Source organism: Poeciliopsis prolifica, unplaced genomic scaffold (assembly GCF_027474105.1).
Source record: "Poeciliopsis prolifica strain line A6 unplaced genomic scaffold, Auburn_PproV2 SCAFFOLD047, whole genome shotgun sequence".
NCBI classification, from domain to species: domain Eukaryota; kingdom Metazoa; phylum Chordata; class Actinopteri; order Cyprinodontiformes; family Poeciliidae; genus Poeciliopsis; species Poeciliopsis prolifica.
Window position 1 is genome coordinate 196,358 of NW_026562422.1, and position 24,790 is coordinate 221,147.

Consider the following 24,790-nt stretch of genomic DNA (forward strand, 5'->3'; position numbering starts at 1 on the left):
GGATCCAAATCAAGAGCTGAAACAACAAATGAAATCCAAATTTGGGAAAAGGTAGTTGTACAAACACATGCATACACAGACACAAAAATAAACAGTGTCTGTTGAGAACTGTCTCCTGTTCTAAAAATAAAGACTGTCACTCAGTTTGATGATTTTCTGGGAGCAGAGTGTAGTCACACTCTGCTTTGTCAGCACTTGTCTGTGCAGTCTGACCCTCACTCTGTTTATCTTTGGCCTCCACCACCAACTTAAAACACTCTGAAGGATCATTATTATTTGTTATTTTAAACTAGAGTTCATCCAGCACTCTTCACTGGCAGCATTTGCTCTCAAAGCATAAAAGTATTTAGTATTGCATTTATTATCACCTCACTCTGCATATCTCAGTAACCCAAATTGCTAATAAGACACTTAGTCAGTTTTCTGTGATAGAACTTCTATAAGTGTCTGGTCACACCTGAACCATATCTTCTTCATTGGTCTTCACAATGTTAAACAATATTCACCAATGAGCAAATTGGTAGGAAAAGTGGTTATCCACACATTCACATTAATACTGCAGTTAACTACTGATGGCAGAAGGAAATGGCAGGTGACTTTCACTAGAATTTAATAGATAGAGTAAACCAACAACAAATATTCACAAGTTATTTTTTCTGACTGGCTTATGTGAATTTGTTTTGCACCATATGTTTTGTTTGATTTGGGGCAAAACTATAAGTGTAAGATTATTTTTAAGTGTGACTCAAAGAATACAATCTGTGTCTTGTACTTAAGAATTTGAAGAGGTGTAACTGCTCTTTTGTATTTCTGAAAAAATACAGAAATGTGTCTGAAATAAATCTATTGTATGCTATGTTTGTTTAATTCCAACTGCTTCATAGTAATTAATTAGGTTCTAAAACAACATCTCAAGCTCTGATCATCTGTTTACTCCATTACTTGGACATGTAGAGGAGCACATGTAGACCTACCAAAACATGCAGTAAAATGGTTGGCAAGGAGAGCATAGATGCCCATGGTAACTCTGGAGGAGATCCATAGATTTACAACTTAGGTGCACAATGCCTAACAATAATACCAATGTGTTCCAGGTGTAACTATGGGTGGGATGGCCCACTGTGTGACAGGTGCCTCCCATACCCGGGATGTGTTCACGGGACCTGTACTGAGCCTTGGCAGTGCACTTGTGAGAAGAACTGGGGTGGGCTGCTCTGTAATAAAGGTCAGATTTCTCTAACCTTTTGTTTAAACAAATTTATGTGTCATATTCAAAAATAGATTATATGTCCATGTCCCAGAAGTGCAACAGCACAAAGCTTGAGTCTAATCTAAAGAGTTTATTACTGATTTTGGTGTCCAGACCTGAACTACTGTGGGACCAATCAGCCCTGTAAGAATGGAGGAACCTGTATGAACACAGAGCCAGATGAATACAACTGTGCTTGTCTTGATGGCTACTCCGGCAAAAACTGTGAGATTGGTGAGTATGTTATTAATATCCAAATTATATAAAAATATGACTGTTTTGATGTAACAGAATTCCTGAAAATTGGAAAAAATCTGAAGTAAGATGTACAACTGTCTCTCTAGCGGAGCACGCTTGCCTCTCTAACCCCTGTGCCAACGGAGGGACTTGTCATGAAGTCCCTTCAGGCTTTGAGTGTCACTGTCCTGCTGGCTGGTCTGGACCAACCTGTGCTGAAGGTGAAATGCAAAAAATATGCTTGGTTCCCTTTTAGTTCAGAATAAAGGAGCGGACATAAAGAGCTGATTAACAGGGGCTTTTCATTGGTGGCAGTCTGCGTAGTCTAGAGCAGTCTGAAAGGAAAAACGCTTTCTAGAATCAAAACAATGTCCTTTATGCAAATTACATATTCCCTTTAAACCAACCAATTAGGAGAACTAAAATGATTGCTTATAGTTATTAAAAGTAATTGATTCAAATGCCCTAATCTGTAGAAAAATTAGAGGCAACATCAAGTTTCCAAAATTGTCCATATCTAAAAACGGCTGACTGTTTGAAGCAGAAATTAGAGCAGAGCCAGAATAAAAACTGTATTAATTTTTTATTGCAGTCAGTAGGTGACCATGGGCAGTCAAGCTTTGCCACTTGTTAGATTTGAGGGGTGAGGAGTGCAGGAATATTTAACTCAATATTTTTGATTGAAGTTTAATTCTGATGAACTGGATGTATGAGATATCTAAACATTTAATGGCATAATGACAGACAGAGACAGAAAGCCCTAAAAGATTCAACGGCTCCAATGTATTTTTCTAGTGTTCCCAGTGCAACCTAGAAAAAAAACAATTAGAGCTCAGAGGCAGGTCTTGTGATAATATCTGTATTGTATATCTATATTTCAGATACAGATGAATGTGCCTCCACCCCCTGTGCTCATGGAGGGACTTGCATTGACATGGAGAACGACTTCGAGTGCCTCTGCCCTGTGCAATGGACAGGAAAGACCTGCCAGATTGGTGTGTTGTCCCTGTTGTCTTTGTCTCTGACCTGCTTTTCCAAGTGAAACACCACTGCTTTCAAAAAGAGCTTGGCCATTTTAGCATTTAATTGCTAACTTGTACATGTGAGGTGACTTTTTGCAGTGATAATGCTGGTGTGTAAGAAACGTCTCCATATTTTGTCTCATTTAATATTATTACAAATACAAAATTTGGTCTGTTTGTATTCAGCGCCTTTGATTGAACACTTGGTAGGACTTGCTACTTCTGCAGGTAGTAGCAAGTCTACTACTATTGCAGTGTCAGGTCTTCTGCAGCTTCTAACAGTTTTCCTTCCAGGATTCTCCTTCACTGAGCTTCAACCATTTTCAACCTGAGAGCCACTTTTTTCTTTGCTGGAAAAAAAAACTCCCCACAGCACAATATTGCCACCTCTTTGTTTCACTGTGGATAGTTAATCTAGAACGTTGATTTTCCTCTACAGATGAGGTTTTGCATGTTGACCAAAAAGTTCAGCCAGTCGGTGTAGGAGGACATAAATGTCTCAGTTGGTCCATCCTCTCTTTATGTTCAGGTTGAACAGAGAAATGTTCAACACGTGGGACTTTTTCTGTTCAATTCAGCTTCATGTAGCGCCAATTCACAGCAAATGTCTTCTCACACCATTTTGCAAAAACAAAAATAGTTGATTCAATCCAATCATAGAGGCAGATTCCAAGTAAAGTACACACAGTTCAGGCAGCTTCTTTTTATTATTCAAATTGGTCAGAGTTTTTATCAAAAGAAACTGAAAGCTTCTCTGAGTCAATGATGAGCACCAATCATCATTGACGATTACAGTCCTCCTGTTTCTGGAGGAGTATGTCTCTACATAACAGTAATAGTCAGTTGCACACAATTTGGTTAAAACAAATTTGGCCATTTTACAGTTTGTAAACAGCTTTAAGTCAGCTCAGGTTACTTTCCCACACAAGGTTTGGGTTTATCAAAATGGGATCAAAACAAGTAAAACTGCTGCTGTCTCTACACTGTTGCTTGCATTGGCAGCAGCCCCTCCTATTAACTACTCATGCTTTAGAACATAACTCTGCTCTAACTTCCTTCCTGACATGTCTGCTGTGTTCCTTTGTCTACATGATGCTGGTTCTTCTCTTATGATCTCTAGCAAACCTCTGAGGTCAGAAACAGAACAATTGGAGCTAAACTAGCATTCAGTTACACACAGTCAGACTCACCCTAGGTCACTGCTGAAGGTTGCAGTAGCTTTCATGTAGGGGTATCAAAGTTTAGGGTTATGAATACAAAGACACACCAAACTTTGTGTTGGTCTCTCACAATGAATAAAAAACAGAATGCACATGGCTTTAAAGTGAAAAATGTGGAACATTTTGAAGCAGTATGAAAACTTTTACAAGGTTATATGTCTTTGTATCTGTGTGAGTGTATGTTGTCTACACCCATCCCCAGCAGTGGTAGTATCTGCAACCCAAGCCAGGTGACTTGAGTAAAGCTAAAAATAACCACCTCGTGGCAGCTGCTGGCCTTGAGAGCAAATATCATCCTGTAAGGGGTATTGGGGGGAGGGGCAGAGCGCTCCAGACAGGACATAACAGAAGAGTAAATGCTCTACGGTCTGCCCCTCCAGCTTCTCCCAGGAAACTTCAACAAGCAGCAGTAGCAGCAGTTTGCTCTTGGTGCAGAAAGGACCCTGTTGGACACAGAGAACTGGTTTGGAGCAAAGGGTTCTGGGTGTTTCATTTAAGAAGGCCAACAGGTGCCATTCACCTCCTGGGAGTACTATTAATGCGCTGTGCTGGACTTAGTGGATGAAGTGGTGAAACTGACCACTTGGAATGTCACAGGTTGGCCTTTCGGGAATGCAACCCCGGGGGAGCAGTAGAGGAAATAAGCCACTGTTCAACATCTGCTTCAAATGTTTCTGGTAATCTTACATTTGGATCAAAATCTCATACAAAAAAAAAACCCAACAGTTTTAACATCTTCTCAGAACAACACATCATGGAGCTCTTTGACCTCATTTACTATTTACAGTCAAAGATCTGGAGGGCAATCCTATTTGGTTTAATTTGTAATGTATTACTAAATTTGTTTAAATAACATGCAATGCCATCAGATGAGTGTAACACAGCTGTGCTTGGTGATGGGGCTTCTTATTCCCTGTCTTTGTGCCTCTCGTCTCCACTTTGCAGATGTTAACGAGTGTGGGGGAAAGCCTTGCCTCAATGCTTACTCTTGCAAAAATATGGTTGGTGGATATCACTGTGCCTGCTTTCCTGGATGGGTGGGCCACAACTGTCACATAAGTCAGTATGATTTCAGAAAAGTGTTGGTCTTCAGTCTATTTCCCACCTGGCTGCATCATTTTGAGCTGTAATCCAGAGCTTTTTCTGACCAACCTCTGTTCCACTGCCAGCATGTTATATGTTCTTTCTCAAATGTCCCCAATATCTGTCCATGTTGTTGGTTGGTTTCATGCAAGCTTAAAATGCATGAATAAAAGTAGTACTTCCATTTGCACCAATGGTTTCATTGTGATTTTTTTTTATATGGGAAAGAAATCATAATTTAAAAACATCTGCCAATGGAACCAATACTTCCTCATCAATATTAAGAAATTATTGAAACAAGTTCATGTATCTGCTGAAAAGGTAGATGATGTAAGATAGTCTTCTCTTATTTCTAGTGTACTAGATTTTTGCACTAGAAACTGAATCAAAATTGCTTGGTAAGATTTTGTGTTTTTAATTTTTAAAAAGTGTATGCTTTTCTGAAGATATGAGTACAAGAACAATAGACCATCACATTGTAGTGTCAGGTCTTCTGTAGCTATTAATATTTTCCTAAATGTCCCTCAATGCACTCTTTTTCCAGTCATGAAGAAGCTTCTTAATTTGGTTGGCATGAAGTTTGGCTCTGATTGAGGTTTGAGACATTCCATGTTAGTCTTTTCAATCCTTTCCAATATCATATAACTGTCCCGTTGTGATGAATACGGTGCATTAGTAACGCCGACAGTGAAACAGCCCCTCAGCATGATGCTACCTCCACCATGCTTAACAGCAGGTACTATATTCTTTGAAATGAAAAGCCTCCCCTTGATTTACCACAGAGACATACAGCAGTTCAGTCTTTGTCTGGTCTGACCATCATAGGTTACTTGGCTTGACTATGTGGCCAGCTGGAAAGAATCCCATCCTGAACAGGACTCTGTTACTGCTGGTCACAGTTGGTCTTTGAACATCCTACCTCATTTCCTGTCATCAGAGGTCAAAGTTTGGGTCAGATGATTGGAACTTTGAAACAGTTTGACGTCCCAGCCTGACAGTGATCAAAAAGACACAAAAACTGGTTCTTGTAAATCATGCCATATATAAATCCAATAAACATTCATGTACTAGTAGAATTTCTGTGTTAATGAGCAGGAATGTGTCTATAGTTTTAGCAATATTTAGAAAATCCACTGTAAATGCAATCTTTTGCACCAATTCATAGCTTTTATGTTCCTTGAACTCTTTCATCAACCATTCCACATGATGAAAGAGTGATTCAAATACGTCATTAAACAATGAGTGGATATAAACTTTTGATCTAGCTGATGCAAGTGCAATAGAAGCTGGTCAGTGGAGGTTGCTGGAATTTCTTTCTCTGTCTTTAGTCTCATGCCTTTCTGCTGCATTTTCCATGCTTCACCTGGACTCCAGGGTCTCTGACTAAATCTAAATTTCTAAAAACTCTGTTCAGTCATCCATGAGAGATTTTTCTAATTAGTGTAATTTTTTAGTTCCACGTCTTTCTTCCTCTGAAACCGTATCTCTTCTGGGCATTGATCACCCTGCTCTGAGGGCCCCACTCCTCCCAGCCCCCAACAAGCACTCTTTCGCATGTCGCTCCATCAGTGTGCTTCTGTCTTCATATTCATTGAATTTTATTTCATACATTTGGTTTTTCCTCAGACATGAACAGTTGCCATGGACAGTGTCAGAATGGAGGTACTTGTAAGGTAAGGCCCACTTCTCATTCTCTTCAAACATGCTGCTAGTTTTAATTTTAAAAAAATTATGCTTTTTTGAAGATATGAGTACAAGAACAATAGACAATCACATTGTAGTGTCAGGTCTTCTGTAGCTTCTAACAGTTTCTAAGGGCTTCAGCTGCTGTCTAATCCATGCTTCCTAACCACTTTACCAGATGTCATTGTATGATAAAACTGTCAACACAACTACATTATTATGCATTGTTCTATGAATTAGTGTTACTGATAAATATTTGTTGACTCTGAGCTGAATTTAGAATGTCTTTGAAGTTGAGTTGGACTTTGAGCTTATTGCTGCTGGATGACTGTGAATTAAGAATTAGCTGTTGTAGTTTTACAGTTAGATAAAATCTTATGTTAAGGAGATGATCTGGTGCTGCTTTAGTGATGTGGCCTTGTCTCTCTTGCGGGATTAAATGAGAATTTAACCCTGAGTTACTTTTGACAGCTATTGAATCTATTGATTGACTTGCTGAGAACCACACTTGTTGTGTTCATACTAGGACACAGCCAGAGGCTACCAGTGTGTTTGCCTGCCAGGTTTTGTGGGTCGGCACTGTGAGGCTCAGAGGAACCATTGCTCTCGCAGTCCTTGCAGAAATGGTGGCCGCTGTCGTGCGCATCTGGATGGTTTTGTGTGTGACTGCCCACTAGGGTTCACTGGAACCACCTGTGAGGTGAGGAAAGTATTGTAAGCATAGTGACAATTAATGAGAATGAGACAAGATGATATTTTGATATTTTAAAGAAAATGGCAAATCTCAGTTTTAGTTCTTCAATAAAGCTATCTATTACCTAAAAATTGATGCAATGAGACTACCTGACAAAAGAGCTCATTATTGCCCTATGAAATATGATGTAAAGCAACTATTTTGTTTCTTATGTTGAATAACGTTGACAGTGTGGAGAGTTTGAATGTGTCTCAGTTATTGATTTCTTCTCTGAAGGTGCAAAATGATCCTTGTAATCCAAATCCTTGCCAAAGCAAGGCTCAGTGCAACAGCCTAGCTGGTGACTTCTACTGCAGCTGCCCTAATGATTATGAGGGCAAAACTTGTTCTGAACTCAAGGACCACTGCAAGACCAACCAGTGTGAAGGTAGCAAGGCTCCTACTATTGTTTTTATCATTATTTCTTTCAAAACAGCAGCAATGCTTTGACTTGCTGATTTTGACCATTTTTTTTGTCTGTACCCCAAAGTGATTGACAGCTGCACTGTTGCCATTGCAACCAATGACAGTGAACAACAAGTGTGGCGCATTTCGTCAAATGTGTGTGGGCCACACGGCCATTGCATTAGCCTGCCTGCCGGGAACTTCAGCTGCTCCTGCGATCTGGGATTCACTGGTACCTACTGCCATGAGAGTGAGTCATTATTAGCCTGTCACTCATACATGGTTTATATTTATCACCAGTTACCATCACTAGGAACCACAAGCCTTATGGTAATTCATGCTCAAGTTTCACTAATCATCACCATCAATATGGTGTATAGTGGACATAAAAAGTCCAGAGGAAAACCTGAGCTAGATGTCACAGCGTTACCATTCTCGTTCTATTTGCAAGTTGTTTGTTACTGTTGACATGTGCCGGTTTTTATAGCTCAGCATCTTTTTTTAACTGCTCTTTTTTTATTTTGTGTTTGTTGCTACTTCTGGGCCAGGACTCCCTTGAAAAAGGGCTTTAATCTCAATGGGTCTTTATTCTGGTAAAATAAAGGTGAAACAATTTTTTTTGTAAAGCATTTCAGTTCAGTGGACATCTTAAAATGCACAATGGTCAAATATTTAAAAAAATGTTTGCTAACAACTGAACCAGGAAGTGGATTTTTTCCCCCATTGTTTTACAAAGAAAGGAGAGCATACCATTTGTTAATCTATTTATTTTTAGCAACTTCCTTTTCTGAAATACTAACTCTTTTTCCAGATATCAATGACTGTGTATCGTGCCCATGTAAAAATGGAGGCACCTGCATAGATGGGATCAGCTCCTTTGAGTGTGTCTGTCCAGGTGGCTGGGAGGGTGACCTCTGTGATGTTGGTGAGTGTGTGACTGGGCAGCACAAATTTAAACTGGCAATGTCGAAAAGTTCCTGTGGGAATCTGAAGAAAAATGTTTTTAAGTTACAGCCTTCTTCTACAGAACCACCATAACTGACCCCCCTATGCATACATATGATTTAGCTCCAAAAGTGATGCTATTTGGTAAATTATCATTGTACATTATTTTATTGTTTTTTATTATATCTCTCCAAAACCATAAGAAGTGTCATTATATTTGTCAAGGCTCAATAAATGTTAACTTTGTTACATCAGTTTTACTTTAGAGCATTAACACATGTTCACAAGTCATTTTTCTGAAGTCGGCAGTCGTGAATAAACATTACTCGTCTGACAATAACAACATTAATATAGCTTAGAAGGGAAAATCTGTAATGTTTATCCTAAAGCCTAATTTAACACTTGAATGTTGACAATTATTTTTTAACTTTTCAATGTGCAGAAAAACAATTTAAAGTTTCAGTCTCTTGGTTTCACTCCTAATCACTTAAGATACAGATTGTGAATAAAATTTGAGTCTCAGACCATGAGTATTAGTCAAAAATGAAGTCTTTGTTTTTCCTATTTAAGTTTGTCTCTAACCACTGTTTCTGGTTTGTTTACAATATTTCTTTTGTTGTTGTTTTATCTTGTTTGGACTCATATATAGCACATAAATTAAGCATGCATGTTTTCAGATGATACTGCTATTTGCATTGTGAAGGTACTGGCGCAACCCAATCCTTTGCCGATTCTGCATGTCATATCTGTACATTCTGATTTAGTTTCTTGTACTTTCATTTTGTTACTGTAAAACTGTTTTGTTACTTAAACCATAGTGAATTGATTTAACCAATTATGAAGATGACTGACGATAAAAATGCTCAAATCTCATGTATAATTAGTTAAAATTGTATATTACTTTTCAAAAACTTTATTTAAAACTTCATTGCTCTTTATTTTGGTTTGGTGATTGCAATTATTTTATGGTTTGCACTCATTATGACAGATTATGATCCAAGAACAAACTAAATAACTCATGCTAGTTGAAGCTATTCATTGGAGAGCTAACTATGATCGTGTCTCCTTACTTTAGACATGAAACTGTTGCCTGATCTGTGCAAAAAATGTCTGCCAATATGGGGCAAGCTTTTGTACCAAAAAACATTGATCACAAAATAACCAAATCTTCAAAGGCGTAAAATGATAAAGATGTGAAAGACTTACCAGCAAAATTAGTCATTTTTCTGGTTTGATGTGATCATCTATCCATCTTTTCTAATCATTTTATTTAAGTTCCTCTCTCCATAACCCAAACTAACCTTTCATTTCCAGATGTGAATGAGTGCAGCAGCAACCCCTGTCAGAACGGAGGCCAGTGTGTGGATCTATTTCATGATTTCTACTGCAACTGTGTAGACAACTGGAAAGGGAAAAACTGTCACTTACGTGAGTTTGACTACATTCATTTATGCACACATTGAAAACTATTTCTGTGATTATCACAAACTGTCAGATTTTCCTCCCACTTGCATATCTGTCCTATTAGTACTACTATTAATAGTCAGCAAAAAAATTGCAATGTTTTCCTTCACATTCCTTGCATGTCAGGTCTTATATTTCTGAACTACTTAATCTACTTGATCTTTGGGGTGTGGAAGGATTCCATAACTCCTTACATGTCAGTGAACATGATCCTCTTACTACTCTGTTTTTTTCATATATGGAGTGGAAGTAGGTACTTATCAACAATAGCAAAAAGACAAATATCAGCAGTGTTTGTGTGGTGCTTCCACTCTCCAGGTGAGAGCCAATGTGACTCCAACACATGTAGGAACGGCGGGACTTGTTATGACCGTGGAGACTCGTTCCTGTGCCGCTGCCCGACAGGGTGGACAGGAAACACCTGCAACACAGGTCAGTCATTGTTTCCATGCAACTAAGTTAATCATGATGACTGCATCAGCTGCTGTTACTAGACAAAATTAAATCAGTGGATGATCAAATGTTGTTTTCCCTTAGCTAAGAACAGCACTTGTGACTCGGATCCATGTGAGAATGGAGGAACATGTGTTGGAGGAGAACCGTTCACCTGCATCTGCAAGGATGGGTGGGAAGGGCCCACTTGTGAAAAAAGTATGCCTTTTTTTCTTAGACAAAGAGAGAAGTTATTGTGTCTTAAATATAAGCCACTATATAAAAGGATGCCTAGCCTTATTTTTACTTAGCCAGTAAAGAGAATTAACTGTTCCCCATGCTGAGTTCTTGATGTATGAGGTTAAAGAAGAGTCAATGGGTTGAATTCATGAATTCCATTTATTAATACCAAAATTCTGCTAGTCCATTCTGACATGCTTCCCTTAAGAGTTAACATGCAAAATGGCAACAAGCAACAGATAGTAACTTCTTTTGTTAGCCTCTGTCCAAAGAGTCTGGTGTTATTCTCAACACCAGACTAACTGAATCCTGTTTTAAGTCTGTTTGATTACCAAACATTTTTTATTTTCTGAATGCCACAATAAGGACAGAGAATATCTTGTGCAATCCAAAAATTTGTGTAAGAGAAGTCTTGCACAAATGATCTCATTCATTCTGAGCCATCTGATCTTTTATTGTTCTTCTGTTTTGTAGATATCGATGACTGCAACCCACACCCTTGGTAAGACAAACTGATTTAGATTACATGTTTATGTCTGAGTTACCCCTGTTATTCATCCATAATTTAGTGTTGTAATATTTATCTTCTTTTAGCCTATGTTCACCCAGCAGGTAAATGCGACCCTGCATGTTTTAGGTGCTTTCCGGCTTCAGCACATCTGATTTCAACTGATGGCTGATTAACAAGGTTTTACTGAACATCAATAATCTGAAAGGTATATTAAAGCACGGGAGACATTTAAAACATGCAGGGCGAGTGTGCCTTGAAGAGCAGTGTTGGAAAACACTGCAATAGTGCACCAAACTTCAATAGAACTGTGTAACTATAGAACTACATTCTTTCTTACTAAAAAGTTAATATTTAGGATCCATATTTAACTGCAGCAACATTGCTGCTATTCTTATGGAGGTCCACAAAAAGCAATCACAATCTGGCCCTCTGACCCCCACCTTCCCTCACCCTGGCTCTTCGAGGGTGAGTTAAACTTTAGGAAGAGAGGAGGTGGAAAAGGAAGAGAGGCAGAACAGGGTGATACCAGAACTTGTAGAAAAGTGTGAGAATTGGACCTGTTCTTAGGTCCAATTCTCACTACACATAGTGACCCTCACTATGTGGTCTGTATGGATTTACATATGAAATCTGGACATTGATTTGGCTTTAGCTTGAAGGTCTCATCAAAATCAAAGAAAATAGCACCACGACTCCATAATAAAGACACATTTTCATCTTTTTTCACACTAATAATGAATAACAGATCAAAATGTTGCCTCTTGGTTTCGACCAATATTCTGCACAAGAAGCTGATTTTAAAAACGCTGATATTTTATTGATGAAACCTAAAAGCCTTGGAATTATTTAAGAAAACAGATGGAAAAAGATAATATAAATTTTCTGAATTATGTTTTGCTCTTCTCTCCTTTACAGCTACAATGATGGCATCTGTGTTGATGGTGTGAATTGGTTCCGCTGTGAGTGTGCGTCAGGATTTGCTGGACCAGATTGCCGCATCAGTGAGTGCTTGGGAACCGAAGGGAGCTGGAGGCTGGGGTCAGGTGGGCTGGGGCATTAGGAAGGGGGTCAGAGATGAAGGGCCTTGGTAGGGGAGCCTGAGCCGATTGTTTCTGGGTGACAGATTTGGAAGCCTTTTAGGAAAACGATGTTAACCTTTCCCCTCTGTGCTGAGTCGAGGTCAGAGCTTGTGTTGGTTGGGGACTCCCACGACGTCTCTGACTAGAAAGCTTTTCAGAGAAGATTTTACAGAAGCAGAGTGGTATCAATTTTGATATTTTGAGACCAAACTGTGATCAAATTGAAAGAAAATAATCTCCTTAAAGGTTTTCAAATGAATCTTAAAGTACACCAAGATTCAGGTTTTTCCAGCCTTGTATTTCACCTTCTACAAATATAGATTTTGACTTGTTTTACTTGATCAAAATGCTACTAGTTCTTCTAAGTTTAAAATTCAATTCTAATCTTGAGCTTCTGTCTTTAAAAACAACATTGACTCCATATTTCTGTGAATGTTCTGCATACTTGCTTCCATAGATATAAATGAGTGTCAGTCGTCTCCCTGTGCTGAAGGCTCTACATGCATAGATGAGATCAGTGCCTACCGTTGTGTCTGCCCTCCTGGACAAGCTGGACCTCAGTGTCAGCAGTGTAAGTTAAATACATCTAAATCGTTACTGTATTAATTTAAAATCAAGGCTAAAAACTAGCGATGAGATATTGCAGTGTCTGTGATTAATGAATTACATTTTTATGAAGAAGTTCAATCCCAAGCAACATTCTCGATGAATTATGAATTGCTGCTGAATTATTAAATAAATAAGCATATGAGCTTAACATTATGTACTTTATGTCTTTATCATGTTCGTCATATTTTTCAACCATCAGATTGGTACAATGTTATTCTTGTCATTCAGATTTCCAGAGTTTTAAGAACTCCTGATCATTCATAAAACATCTACAAGAATATGGACTCTGGTCACTGACATTAGCATTAGCTGCTACATGTTTAGCATTGAGATGCTATTTTATGCTTGAATAGCTTCACTGATGAGCTAACTCTTTTTGCACGACTTATACATCACAATAGTCTTTCCCAGCGTCCCATCAAATCAGTTCAGAAGCAGCAACAAAACCCCAGTGGGCCTACAAATACAAAAGTTTTGGTTGTGGTACCAATGTAAAAAAAAAGGCAAGTAAGTGTATTAAAATATTTAACATATATTGTACAATATTTTTCAGACTATAAGTAGCTACATTTTTCCAACACTTTGGAAAAGTGATTTTCCAATGCTTTGAATGCGGCTTTACTGTGGATTTTTCTTCAACCACCACGAAGCTCTTTAGCAGGAAGAGAATCACTGAAAGTCAATATTGGAAATCAAAGAAGAGAGTGGTGATTTTCATTTAGAACAAGTACATGCAAGCAGCAGGCATGACGGGGAAACTCATACCCCCTCTTCATGGAAACAACACGAAGAAGTTCATATGATGCTGCTTTTAAGTCTATTGATCTGGCAGTATGGATCGATAGCCACTGCCCTTACGTTCAGCGTGAATGAATCTATGGTTCAGCATTGGAGACGCAGGGCTGCATCCTTAATTGTTTATGAAGCTTTTTTATATTCCCAAGCTCTAAAAGAAAGTTATTGTGAAATTACAATATAGATTGATTATTTTAAAGAAGTTCATATTTGAGAATCATTTATAGTGAGTTGCATCTTAATAAAGCTGCTTTTTATCTTTTCAGTCACAGGACTTGGAAAGTCATGCCGCCACGCTGGCCTGCAGTATCCTCACAGCAGTCACTGGGAGGAGGACTGTAACACCTGTCAGTGTATCAATGGCGAAGTTCACTGTTCCAAGGTTTCACTGATGAACCAAAGACTTTTTCCAGATATACAGGCTGAGAGCAATTACTTTAAATATTTTAGGCATGTACTAAATCCTTCTAACTGTCCACTTCCAGGTGAAGTGCGGCCGTCGCCCCTGCATCCTTCCAAATGCTGGTTTGCCTTCAGTCACCAGCAATCAGCCCTGTCCTGGAGGCCTTGAGTGTGAGAAGCATCCGCTCCTCGCATGCCTGTCTCCACCATGTCATCAGTGGGGGGTGTGCTCAACACCTGACCTTCCCACTCCTGAGCATACCCAGTGTGAGCCCCATAGTGGCTACCTAGACAACAGCTGTGCTCACATCACTCTCATCTTTAACGGGGACAAACTGCCACAGGTACTCATACGTAAAGGTGTTAGATGTTTTGGAAAGCATTAATCACAGAAACACCCAGTAAAAAAGGATTGATAAAATAATCTATATTGAGACAAAATTAATGCTGAAAATATGAATGACTCCAAGATACTCATCAAAACAAATAAATTAACTGAATCATTTTCAAGATTTTTCCCTTCTTCAGACACCAGCACTGCAATAACAGAGATCCGTAGAGTTTCCCTTCCCTACTATAAGTTCACCTGCAGATTAAAAGCTCAGAATAAAACTCGTTCTATCCCGGTACCACCGTCTAGTACTCCTACCTGTACTCATAAAAGTCCATAACTCTTCAACATGCCACTGTTTGCTCTCAGATAGTGTCCAGATCAGAGATGATACCCTGTTGGAAATTCTTCTTATATTGATTGATTTAGTGACTTCAGCCATGTTCTCTTTTTGTGAATTTGGAACGAGGTGTGTGTAATTTCATAGGTTAGAAGCAGACTGCTCTCTGTGCTTGGTTAAGCCGTCAAGCGGTGGGGAACCCAACTTTTTATTTTAATTAAGCTTTTACTGCATTCGTTCTTAGACCATCATTAAAGTAAGCAGCATAACTTCTAACTTTTTGGATTTTATCATCTCTGATGTGTGATTAATTGGAGTGGAGCTTGGAGCTGCAGTGCATTTATTTTGCTGCGCACTGCACTTGTTAGTCTGATGGACGTCTGATCTTTGATTTCTGTCCTTCTTCTATGCCATAAGCTACTTACTCCTCTATTTAAACTATAGCAACTCACAACTTGATCATGTATTCTCTTTTAGTTTTTTTTGTGTATTTATTGACAGTATATAAAATGCACCACAGAAGCCCAACTCACCATCAGGCTAATAATTTTGGCTCGACTGACCCGAATTTCCTCATCTGGAGCCACTGTAACAATGTGACAATGTTATTACTAATCTACCTACTTTGTGTGCGTGTGTGTGTGGCAGGGAACTGCTGTAGAGAACATCTGCTCTGAGCTCAGATACCTCCCTGTGACTCAGATGCTGGCTGTGGACCGAACACTGATCATCCTCTGTGATTTGTCCTACTATACAAGAAATGCTGTGGAGGTTGCCATGGTAATTACTTCTCATACTTACCCTAACACTTATATTTTCACTATTCTGCCTAATATGAGATGTTTGTTAAAATGCTTCATATGTAAGCTAAATAATGACTGCCACAAAAGACATATGAATTTTACATTTTAAACTTGAGATGCACCATACAGAATCAAGTGAGCAAATTGGCTAGTTTGTGTTTTAAATTCCATCCTACTGATGCTGATGTATCTTAAAAAAATCAACATTAATATAAGATTAGTCTTCAAATTAATTTTTTCCAGCCTTTCTACTCCAGTGGTGGCATTTTTTTTTCACTTGTGTTGTGGCAGCAGAAGCAGCAGTACACAATCTGTGTATGAGAGCAGTTACAGTGAAACAGGACTTGGTTCTGAGCAATTAGCACAGGTAACACTGCTGGCTAAATGTGGATTCTGAAATTAATTAAGGATTAAATAAATGTACAATGCCACTAAATAATTTCTAGAAAAATGATAGCAAACAAGAACATCCATCCATTTTGGAGCTTAACACACTTAAAGAGGAGATTAGCTCTGAAGGAAGGCAGCTTTGAGAAGCTGATGTAGGAAAGGGAGTGGTGAGCCTGATCCACTGCAATGTTTTACAAAAAACACAACAGATACATAAATATTCATGGTTGATGTAGGCTCCTGTTGCACCAGAATGACAGCAATTCAAGGCACTTTTAATAAGTAACTACAAGTCGGAGTTTATGTCACATCCCTGTGCAGTAGAGAGGTGGGAATGAACTGCTAATTTCCTGAAGAGAAATAAAAAATGCTGTTTTTTTACCCGATCAAACAAAGAGCACAGCCACTCTTTCTCGATTGCTTGGATCAATTCAACTACACAACACTAAGCTAATCCTCCTTGTTCTCCGTAGCAGCTTTACCCACAGCAGCTTATTAAGTAATTAACACCAGCTATGCTCAGCAGGGAGGCCCAAAACCTGCCAAAATGATGACCATTTTAAAGTTAGCTTGTGTATACACAAGCCAACTTTGTGCAACGGGTTGTAATTATGTTTACACACCGTTGTTTTGTTCCAGCAGAAAAATATTCCTGGACTGGGGCTTATGTTTTTTGGGGGGTTTTCTTTGTGAAAGCTACAGAAATTAAACGTAGATGCTGATCTTCCATAAATAGTTAACTTTTTTTCAATGTGATCAACTAAGTTATTCTGCATTATAATTTGAACATGATTTAATTTGAATTGAGTTGGTTTTTATATAATTAAATGTGATGAAGTTACAAACCACTAATTAAGCCCCATTTATTTATTGGTTGGGACAATAAACAGGGATATTCCTAAGAACAATTTTGGAGGTGTGGGCAAAATTACAATGAAATGCAATGTAAAATGTGCAGAAACTTATCAGCGCAAAGTATACTGAATAATTGGCAATTATTGTGTTTAAATTTCATGGCTAATAGACACATTTGTGGTAATATTAATTATTACCACAATGTTCCTTATTGTTCTTTTAATGTATTCAAACTGCAGGGCCAAAAATGACAAATGGAAATTTTAATGTTTAGATATGAGTCTGATTCAGTGTCACTGATCTAATCTCTGCTACAAAACTTTGACAATTTTACATTTTTTAAGTCTCTAAATTAAAAGTTCAATGAGTAACTCCAGTTAATAGAATTCTTAATAAACATTGATTTTATCCAGTAGGTAGAAATAATTAATATCTGGTAAGTATCATAACTTGAACTTCACGCTCAAAGCACCAGAGTTTCAATAAAGAAATACTGACTGTAAAGGCTGAACATTGAAGATGGTAAGAAATAAAAACATGCTTTCTTTTCTTCTATCTACCATCAGCTCCTCTGCTCTCAGCACCCATAATTTGAAATGCTCAGCCCCTCGCTCCCATTTAAAGCTTATGCTAATGAGACTTTAGGAGGACTAAATATAATTGAAATATTGTTGACCTTCGACAAAAAAAGCTTAAGTCTGTCATAGCAAAACTAGAACCAAGTACGGAGAAGCAACATTCAGTTTCTAGACACTACAAATCTGGAACAAACTTCTGAAAAATTGTTTAGCAACTGAAACACTGAGTTCCTATAAATCTAGACTAAAATCCTGTCTGCTTAGAGTTGCTTTGACCAATAATAAATTAAACACTAACCAACATTTTGATGCATAATGACAGCACTTGGCAAAATGTAATGTTTCAATTGATGACTTTTTTGTCAACAAAAATGTGATATAATGTGCTTTAAGATGTAAAGCTCTTTGAATTGCATTGTTGCTAAAATATGCTATACAAATAAACTTGATTGAAAGCAATGTAGCCAGTTTTGTTGGTTTTGATTTACAAGAAATAATGAGGCGGTTTATTGTGATTCAGCCCAAGTAATGTACAAACTGCAGTTACACTTTTATTGTTAATGTGTCTCATTCTATTGTCTCAGCAGTGAAAGTAAATAAAATGCATTACATCCCTTTTGCTTAAAAGTGGACATATCATGCTTGTGAATCATTCCTTTTCACATGTAAATCACACTCACTATATGGTCTATTTAAGGCAGAACTTCTTTGGTCTGAATTCCTGGTTATTGCATCTCCACAGACCCTCTTTTGCCTCTGCTCTAAGGCTCGTTTTAGATGGGGAGAATGAAGATGACGAGCCACACATTCTATAGAATGCGTCACCATCGTGCTTTTACAGTATTCACACCCTGACCATCCATACCAACTACCTACAATAGCCCCTTTTGCACTGCCTGGGCCAGGCTTCAAAGCTGGGCCCAGTGTTTTTGCATTAGCACCTCTAACCCAGTCCTACCACACTTTCTGGAATCCCAAGGTTTGGAGTCAAATGTTGATTGGTGCACTGGCTGCACGGGGGTGGGACAGAGACAAATTATCTTCCACCTCTCTCAGTCAGAGGATCTGGACTTCTCAATGTCTGTCATTGTGACAAAAAAATTGTGTCAGTCGCATGTAAGTTTTTAAACTATAATAATTTTATTTTCTTTTGTTAAAAATAATACTCTACGAGCTAAATGGAGGATTCACATCATCTCATCACATATCAAATAAATCAGTTTCTTTGATTTGACTTTTTATCGATATATGTTTGAGTACAATGAACATTGTTCTTTCATTCTATGAACTACTGACATCTTTCCAAACTTCCAAGAAAAATGTTGTATTTATTTGCAGAAAATGAGAAATGGTCAAAATGATGAAAAGATGCAGTGCTTTCAGACCTAACATAATGCAAAGAAAACAAGTCCATATTGATTTAAAGAAAACAACACTAATATTTTAACTTAGGAAGAGTTCAGAAATCAAACTGATGGTTATTCATCAAATGACCAATGACCACTGACCATTGGTAATTTATGCAATCCAATGACTGCATAAAAATAGTAAAATTCAATAGTTACATCCAAGTTATTAAAAACTGTTTCATGTCTTTCTATATGTCTCCTTCTCTGCAGTCTTTTGAAATGGATGGACAATTGAAGGACAGTGACTGTGGCTATATCCAGAACGCAGCAGCTGCCATTACTAGTGCATTGTCCAAATACCACAACAGTACCATCCTTCAAGCGGTAGTGGAGGCTAGGGTGGAGATGCAGGCTGAATGTCGAGCTGAAGGTGAGTCCAACTTTAATGGCATATAAATTTTTGTTTCTTCATTCCGCTCTTTATCAATGGCAGCAACTGGGTTATGGAAGAGTATTCTGTATAAGCCACAAGTCTTGGGTGTCATAGAAATCCAAAATAAAATGATTCTTGGTGGAAGATTAATGATGATGTGATATTTTTGGATTATTGAAAATAGGAAAAAACATGGAAAACAAAAAAAAATGTGAATCCAACACTGTGATATGTACCAAACCATTAATAGAAACACTTACATGTTTGTAATTAGAAGTTTAATGTGTGAATAGCTGCTTCATTGACTTATTGACAATTCAACAATAATTTCACTCTAGGTGCAACTCGACTGACTTCACTAACAAAGCTAGTGAAGTCAGTAGTGAAGATGACAAAAATTTAAAAAGTCTGAGGGAAATGAATGAATGTAAGGGATTATTTCAGAAAGCCAGGTTTTTTGATTGTGGGAGCAGCACAGACTGGTTATATGTTTCAGAGGTCTGATTAACAGCTTGATAGCTTTGTTTGCAGCAAGCTTCATCACCGTAACGTCAAAAACACAGCGGTAGAATGCCATTTTTCTTGTTGGTGTGACAAGCTTTCCATCAGCTCCCTGCATAGTGAAAAAGTATGTCGAAATAAGTAATGAGAAGAAGTAATGAAAGAGCTTTTAACATTGAATATATCTGTTGGTTAAAAATGATGTAACTTGGAGCATTTTAGATGTTGGAATTCTCTTTTGAAGTCTGTGAGAAGTTGGAATCTAAATCACAAAAGCTGCTTCTATTGAAGACTTTTATAAGTTCTTCCATAAAACAGTCAACTGATAAATTCTGATGAAATTTGACTCTTTCACTAGAAGAAAAGTCAGCTGACTTCTAACAATTCTTATATTAAGCTAAGAAGTCATGCTTCCGACTGTAAAATATGTTTTGTGCTATACTCAAGTGCTGTAAAGGAAATTGTGCCTTTAAACAAAAGTACACACTCGAATGCATTAATATTTTATGTTTTAAGTGTGCTGTTTTAGTTAAATTCTGAAATTAAACTCTGTATTTTGTTCCATTGATGAAAATAATGCATTTACATACATGTGAAACTTGAACAGACAACTTATTTATTTGGCTTAGAAATGTTTTTTGTTTTTAAATATATATATATATATATATATATATATATATATATATATATATATATATATATATATATATTATATATATATATATATATATAATATATATATATATATATATATATATATATATATATATTATTTTATATATATATATATATATTTTTTATTTATTTTTATTTTATTTTTTACCAAATATCAAGCTGCCTGACAACACTTTAATGACTCCTGTACTTTGAGCATTCTGGGATTTTAGTTAAAAAATACAGTGATTTGGTTTTTCTGTACTGCAACTGGTTAACAATTAGCCTCTGATAACCGTAACTTCAGCATCTTGAAGGCCTTTCATCATTTTTGAATCAAATTGGTCTGCATTTGATCATCTCTTGATCAAAATCCCTAATACTTTGTGATTAAAACTGAACTGAAACAAAGATTCATTTTCATCATTTTGCCCATTTCTCATTTTCTGCAAATTCCAAGATTAACATAAAGATCACAGTTTGTGATTTTCAAACCTTTACTCTATTTGTAACCAACAAGGATGCATTTTAGTTATCTTAACAATATATTTAAAATCTTATCTGCCTGCAAATAGGGTGTATTTTATACCCCTAATTGCATGTAAATAAATGTGCAAAGCAACTTTTAATTCTAAAATGTTTTATATTTTTCTTGTTCAGGTTATTTTGTCCCTGTGCTTGGAGTTGTCTTCAGCCTACTCTGGGTCTTCTGCCTCGTTGTCTGTGTTTGGTGGACCCGTAAAAGAAAGAAAGAGCGAGAGAGAGCCGCCCTATCTGAAGACACCACCGTTAACAACCAGCTGGAGCCCCTGCAGAGCAATACCCCAAAGGTCAACCGAGACAAAGACATTCAGTATGAATGCAAGAAATTAATAGGTCCCTCAGATAGGATATGTGACGAGGCTAATGAGGAAGAGCAACAGCTGGAGGAAGACGAGGAAATGGTCTTGGGCTTGGGGGACAAGTGTTTGTCTCACAAGTGTCCCATAGTGGGAGCTCAGGACAGGAGCACCATGATAAAGGCAGAGGTGATGTGCACGTCATGCAGCGGTCCAGTAAAGGCACCACATCGGACAGCATACAGCCCCAAAGACAACCGATGTAAAAACCTGAATGCAGCCAAGTTTAGTGAGGACATTATAGACCTCTGTGTGTGAACAAATAACAAATTCAGCATCACAGACTTTAAAACTTTTGCACCACATATGAAGACTGCAGATGCATTCATTTTCTATTGAGTTTATAATGTGTTATTTAAGTCTTTTATTTGCAGTTGGAGGCTTTTTTAAATCATGAAAGAAACTTAAAAAGTGGCATGAAAAATCAAGTGCTTCAGGGATTATGGAGTCCACAAGCTTCTCTTTTTGATTCAAAATATTACAGGGAAGCTGAAGCTTTGTGTTTTTATCATTAAGGTGAACATTTATGACTGCTGTTTACCTTCAGCCCAAACCCTGACATCTAAAAAAAAGATTTACATTGTGTGCAAGTTGGCATATTGACCTGGCTGACTGATACATGGAATAGCTTTTTCTCTTTTTTTTTTGTTGAAGCTTGCAATTTCATGCATTTGCCCTTTTAAAATGAGAATTGTCTCCTGTACGCAGTGATCTTTCAGTATTTCCTTTTTTAATTAAAATGCCTTTAATTGCTAACTTCTCCCTTCTTTATAATAGAAGATTCTTAATACATATAAAGGGAAAGTGGCTATAATCACAAACGTCTGGCCTCTAATGCTTGTTTTATTGTGATGTACAGAAACCTTGTAAATAGGACAGAAATTACTGTGTATATTTGATTTTAGTAAGTTAAGAAATTATTTGTATTGCAGTAATTTTAAAGAATAAAGCTTCATGTATGTTTGGATTTTTATGTCATTCCGTTTTTTAATGGCAGATTTTATTTGAATCATTTTCAGATTTTGTAAATTCTCAAACCTAATTACTAGTACAGAATTGTTTAAAGAGTATTTGTTCCTCTAATTAAATGCTGCACTCAAAGAGTTACTTTGTTTTACCCTGTGAATGATTGGACAAGCTACTTTTCATATTTAGTTTTGAGCTATCAAAATGTGTTTTTCATCCCTTCCTGAATGCTTGTTTCCAAAAGTACATTTTGTTCTTTAAAAAAAACATTGAAGACATCGCATAGTTTGTTACTGTTCTATCACTGGTCCCAGTATTACTGTGTTATTGCTATGATTTTAACTCAAAAACCTGACCATGCCCGACATTAAAGAAAAATAGATGAATGTCCTTGGTCAAACTATGAATTTCCTCATTTCATCCTATGAGTCTAAGGTATTGTTTTGAACAGCATAACAACCTGTAGGCCTTCTGATTGAAACAGTTCACTATTCATGACAGACGTGTTGATCTTTAGCCAAATCCAGATAAAATCATGCATGATTTGATCCAGATCAAATCATGCATGATTGCAAATCATGCAACTTGCCTATCAATGGCATTCGCTTACCAGACATAATGATGCACAACTGACTATGCACAGATCAGACATTGTTGGTTTTGTGCATGTCTTCCAGTATGTTAAAATAGATGTAACAGGAAATGCATAATGGAAAAGGCTTCAATCCCTACAGCTAAGAAAAGTGGAGGCAGCATCATGATGTGGGGATAATGTGAAGTAGTGAGAAGAAAGTAAGTCAGTACTGATGAAAAGATAGATCAGCATATAAACTCGTATGGACTTTGGTTGCATTGTTCTGCTGCATGTTGTCTTTTTATATTATTGGACTGAAATTGACAAAAATGTTACATGTACCAGCAAAGGTTGGCTCTCGCATCCATCTGACACTTCATGGGTCACAGCTGGCAGTCTCTGTAGCCTCCTCATGTTCCAGGTTCAGATCTACAGTTTTACAGTCTGTTGACAGTGTAATCACTATAGAGTATAGGGTGCCTGATAGTGAAGTGGCCTTAAGAAACATCCTCATTGTAGACATCATAGTAGGAATTTGAAAGTTCCTTCTATTTCTTCTCATTTTGGTTCACTGTTATGATTTTCCGGTTTTATGAAGGGAACAAGTTGTATAATCGTTGATGTTCCCTCTTTTGAGTGTTTACGGGGTAATGTCAAATATTGTCAATATTTGTGTATGAAAATTGATTTTTTTAAAAGACAGTTTTGTTAATAATGGTGATGAAAGAGAACTTACACTCAATTTCTGACTGTAAAATGTACTATGTGTTAGCCCTGGAAGAGGAGCTGAATGTGCAGAATTTTTTTATGATTTTGTACAAAATTTTGGTTTGTTAGTTGACTTTTTTTCAGAAAAATACTATTATTTATTAAAGTATTTTATACAAAAAATGATTTTGTTGAGTTTTTATTGATGATTCATTATTTCTTCTTGTGGATGATGTTGCTGTGTATTGGATTCTTTGATACATGCAAATCTAAAAAACTTGTAGCACAATTAAAGCTTTTTTATTTTTTTCTTATTCTATTTAACCATTTTATTTTAGTCATAACATCTTTCTTTTAGCTATTGAAGAACTGAAGATGTAAAAGGCATTTTAACTCAAATCTTTTATTATTTTTACTATTTTTTAATCAAAAAAAGTTAGAATGTTAAATCGTATATGTCTGTGGCATTTGCTCAGCAGACAGAATCAGTTATTACAAAACTATATATATCAACCATGGCCAACATTAAGTCTCCAGAAATGTCCAAACAGCCCATTCCACTTTTGCCCGATCAGCTTTTTTTTTTTTTACTCCGAAGAGTTTTTAGTGGCACCAGTGTCTCGCATTTTTTGACAGTAGACTGACAGGATAGAGGGCAAGGAGAGGGGGCAAGACATGTGGCAAAGGTCACCGGGCCCGGGAGTCGAACCCGCAACGTCCATGTCAAGGACAGGCCTCCAAACGTGGGGAGCGCTACAGCACTCCCCCCGATCAGAGTTTTAAGACTCAATAAAAAGCATATGGTGTGCTGAGAAGGCGATAATGAAGATTGCTTTCAGTTGGCTTCACATTTATTGAGTAAGGAAAATCATTGTTTGTGATCTTGTCCAGTGTGACATTTACATATGCAACCATAAATCCCTTGTCTCCTTTAGTGCCAAGCCAATGAGGTGAGTTATTTGTGTGATTCATCTGCCCTTATAATGACACTGTGGGAAACAATTAACAATAGACAGCCCTGCATTAAAAGCCTCCAGCAGCTGTGATGGATGTCCTTAATGCTCGATGGGACATTATGTGCCATGCTGGGAGTTCATCAGCCCAACAGTTGTTTTGGGAAGAATGGGAAATGTGCTAGGAATCCTGGATGATGCAGTGTTTGGGTCACATGCACATACAGTGCACCACACTCACTGACCTACTTGGATAGAAGTACAATGAAGGTGTGCGAGTGGTGATGGAAAAGCGAGAGAGAGGAAGCCGTGATGGTATTAGGATCATGTGTCGCCCCACAATACAG

At 37.4% G+C, this 24,790-nt stretch overlaps 1 protein-coding gene across 2 annotated transcripts in view; it reads left to right on the plus strand.

Annotated features, from left to right (window-relative positions):
• The window catches only part of LOC129377307 (protein jagged-2-like), a 64,483-nt gene extending 40,822 nt beyond the window's left edge, over window positions 1-23,661 (plus strand). The window contains exons 6-26 of one of the 2 annotated variants that reach the window (XM_055057165.1): window positions 1,095-1,225; window positions 1,364-1,483; window positions 1,594-1,707; window positions 2,368-2,481; window positions 4,674-4,787; window positions 6,438-6,484; window positions 7,021-7,194; window positions 7,465-7,615; window positions 7,718-7,882; window positions 8,444-8,557; window positions 9,892-10,005; window positions 10,360-10,473; window positions 10,579-10,692; window positions 11,188-11,215; window positions 12,140-12,225; window positions 12,761-12,874; window positions 13,974-14,089; window positions 14,193-14,453; window positions 15,429-15,560; window positions 19,026-19,185; window positions 21,004-23,661. In XM_055057165.1, the coding sequence (XP_054913140.1) occupies window positions 1,095-1,225; window positions 1,364-1,483; window positions 1,594-1,707; window positions 2,368-2,481; window positions 4,674-4,787; window positions 6,438-6,484; window positions 7,021-7,194; window positions 7,465-7,615; window positions 7,718-7,882; window positions 8,444-8,557; window positions 9,892-10,005; window positions 10,360-10,473; window positions 10,579-10,692; window positions 11,188-11,215; window positions 12,140-12,225; window positions 12,761-12,874; window positions 13,974-14,089; window positions 14,193-14,453; window positions 15,429-15,560; window positions 19,026-19,185; window positions 21,004-21,500 (2,980 nt within the window). In that variant the 3' untranslated portion in view covers window positions 21,501-23,661. The remainder of the gene's footprint in view (window positions 1-1,094; window positions 1,226-1,363; window positions 1,484-1,593; window positions 1,708-2,367; window positions 2,482-4,673; window positions 4,788-6,437; window positions 6,485-7,020; window positions 7,195-7,464; window positions 7,616-7,717; window positions 7,883-8,443; window positions 8,558-9,891; window positions 10,006-10,359; window positions 10,474-10,578; window positions 10,693-11,187; window positions 11,216-12,139; window positions 12,226-12,760; window positions 12,875-13,973; window positions 14,090-14,192; window positions 14,454-15,428; window positions 15,561-19,025; window positions 19,186-21,003) is intronic. The other variant, XM_055057166.1, reaches the window with a different exon arrangement.
• The last annotated feature ends 1,129 nt before the right edge of the window (window positions 23,662-24,790 follow it).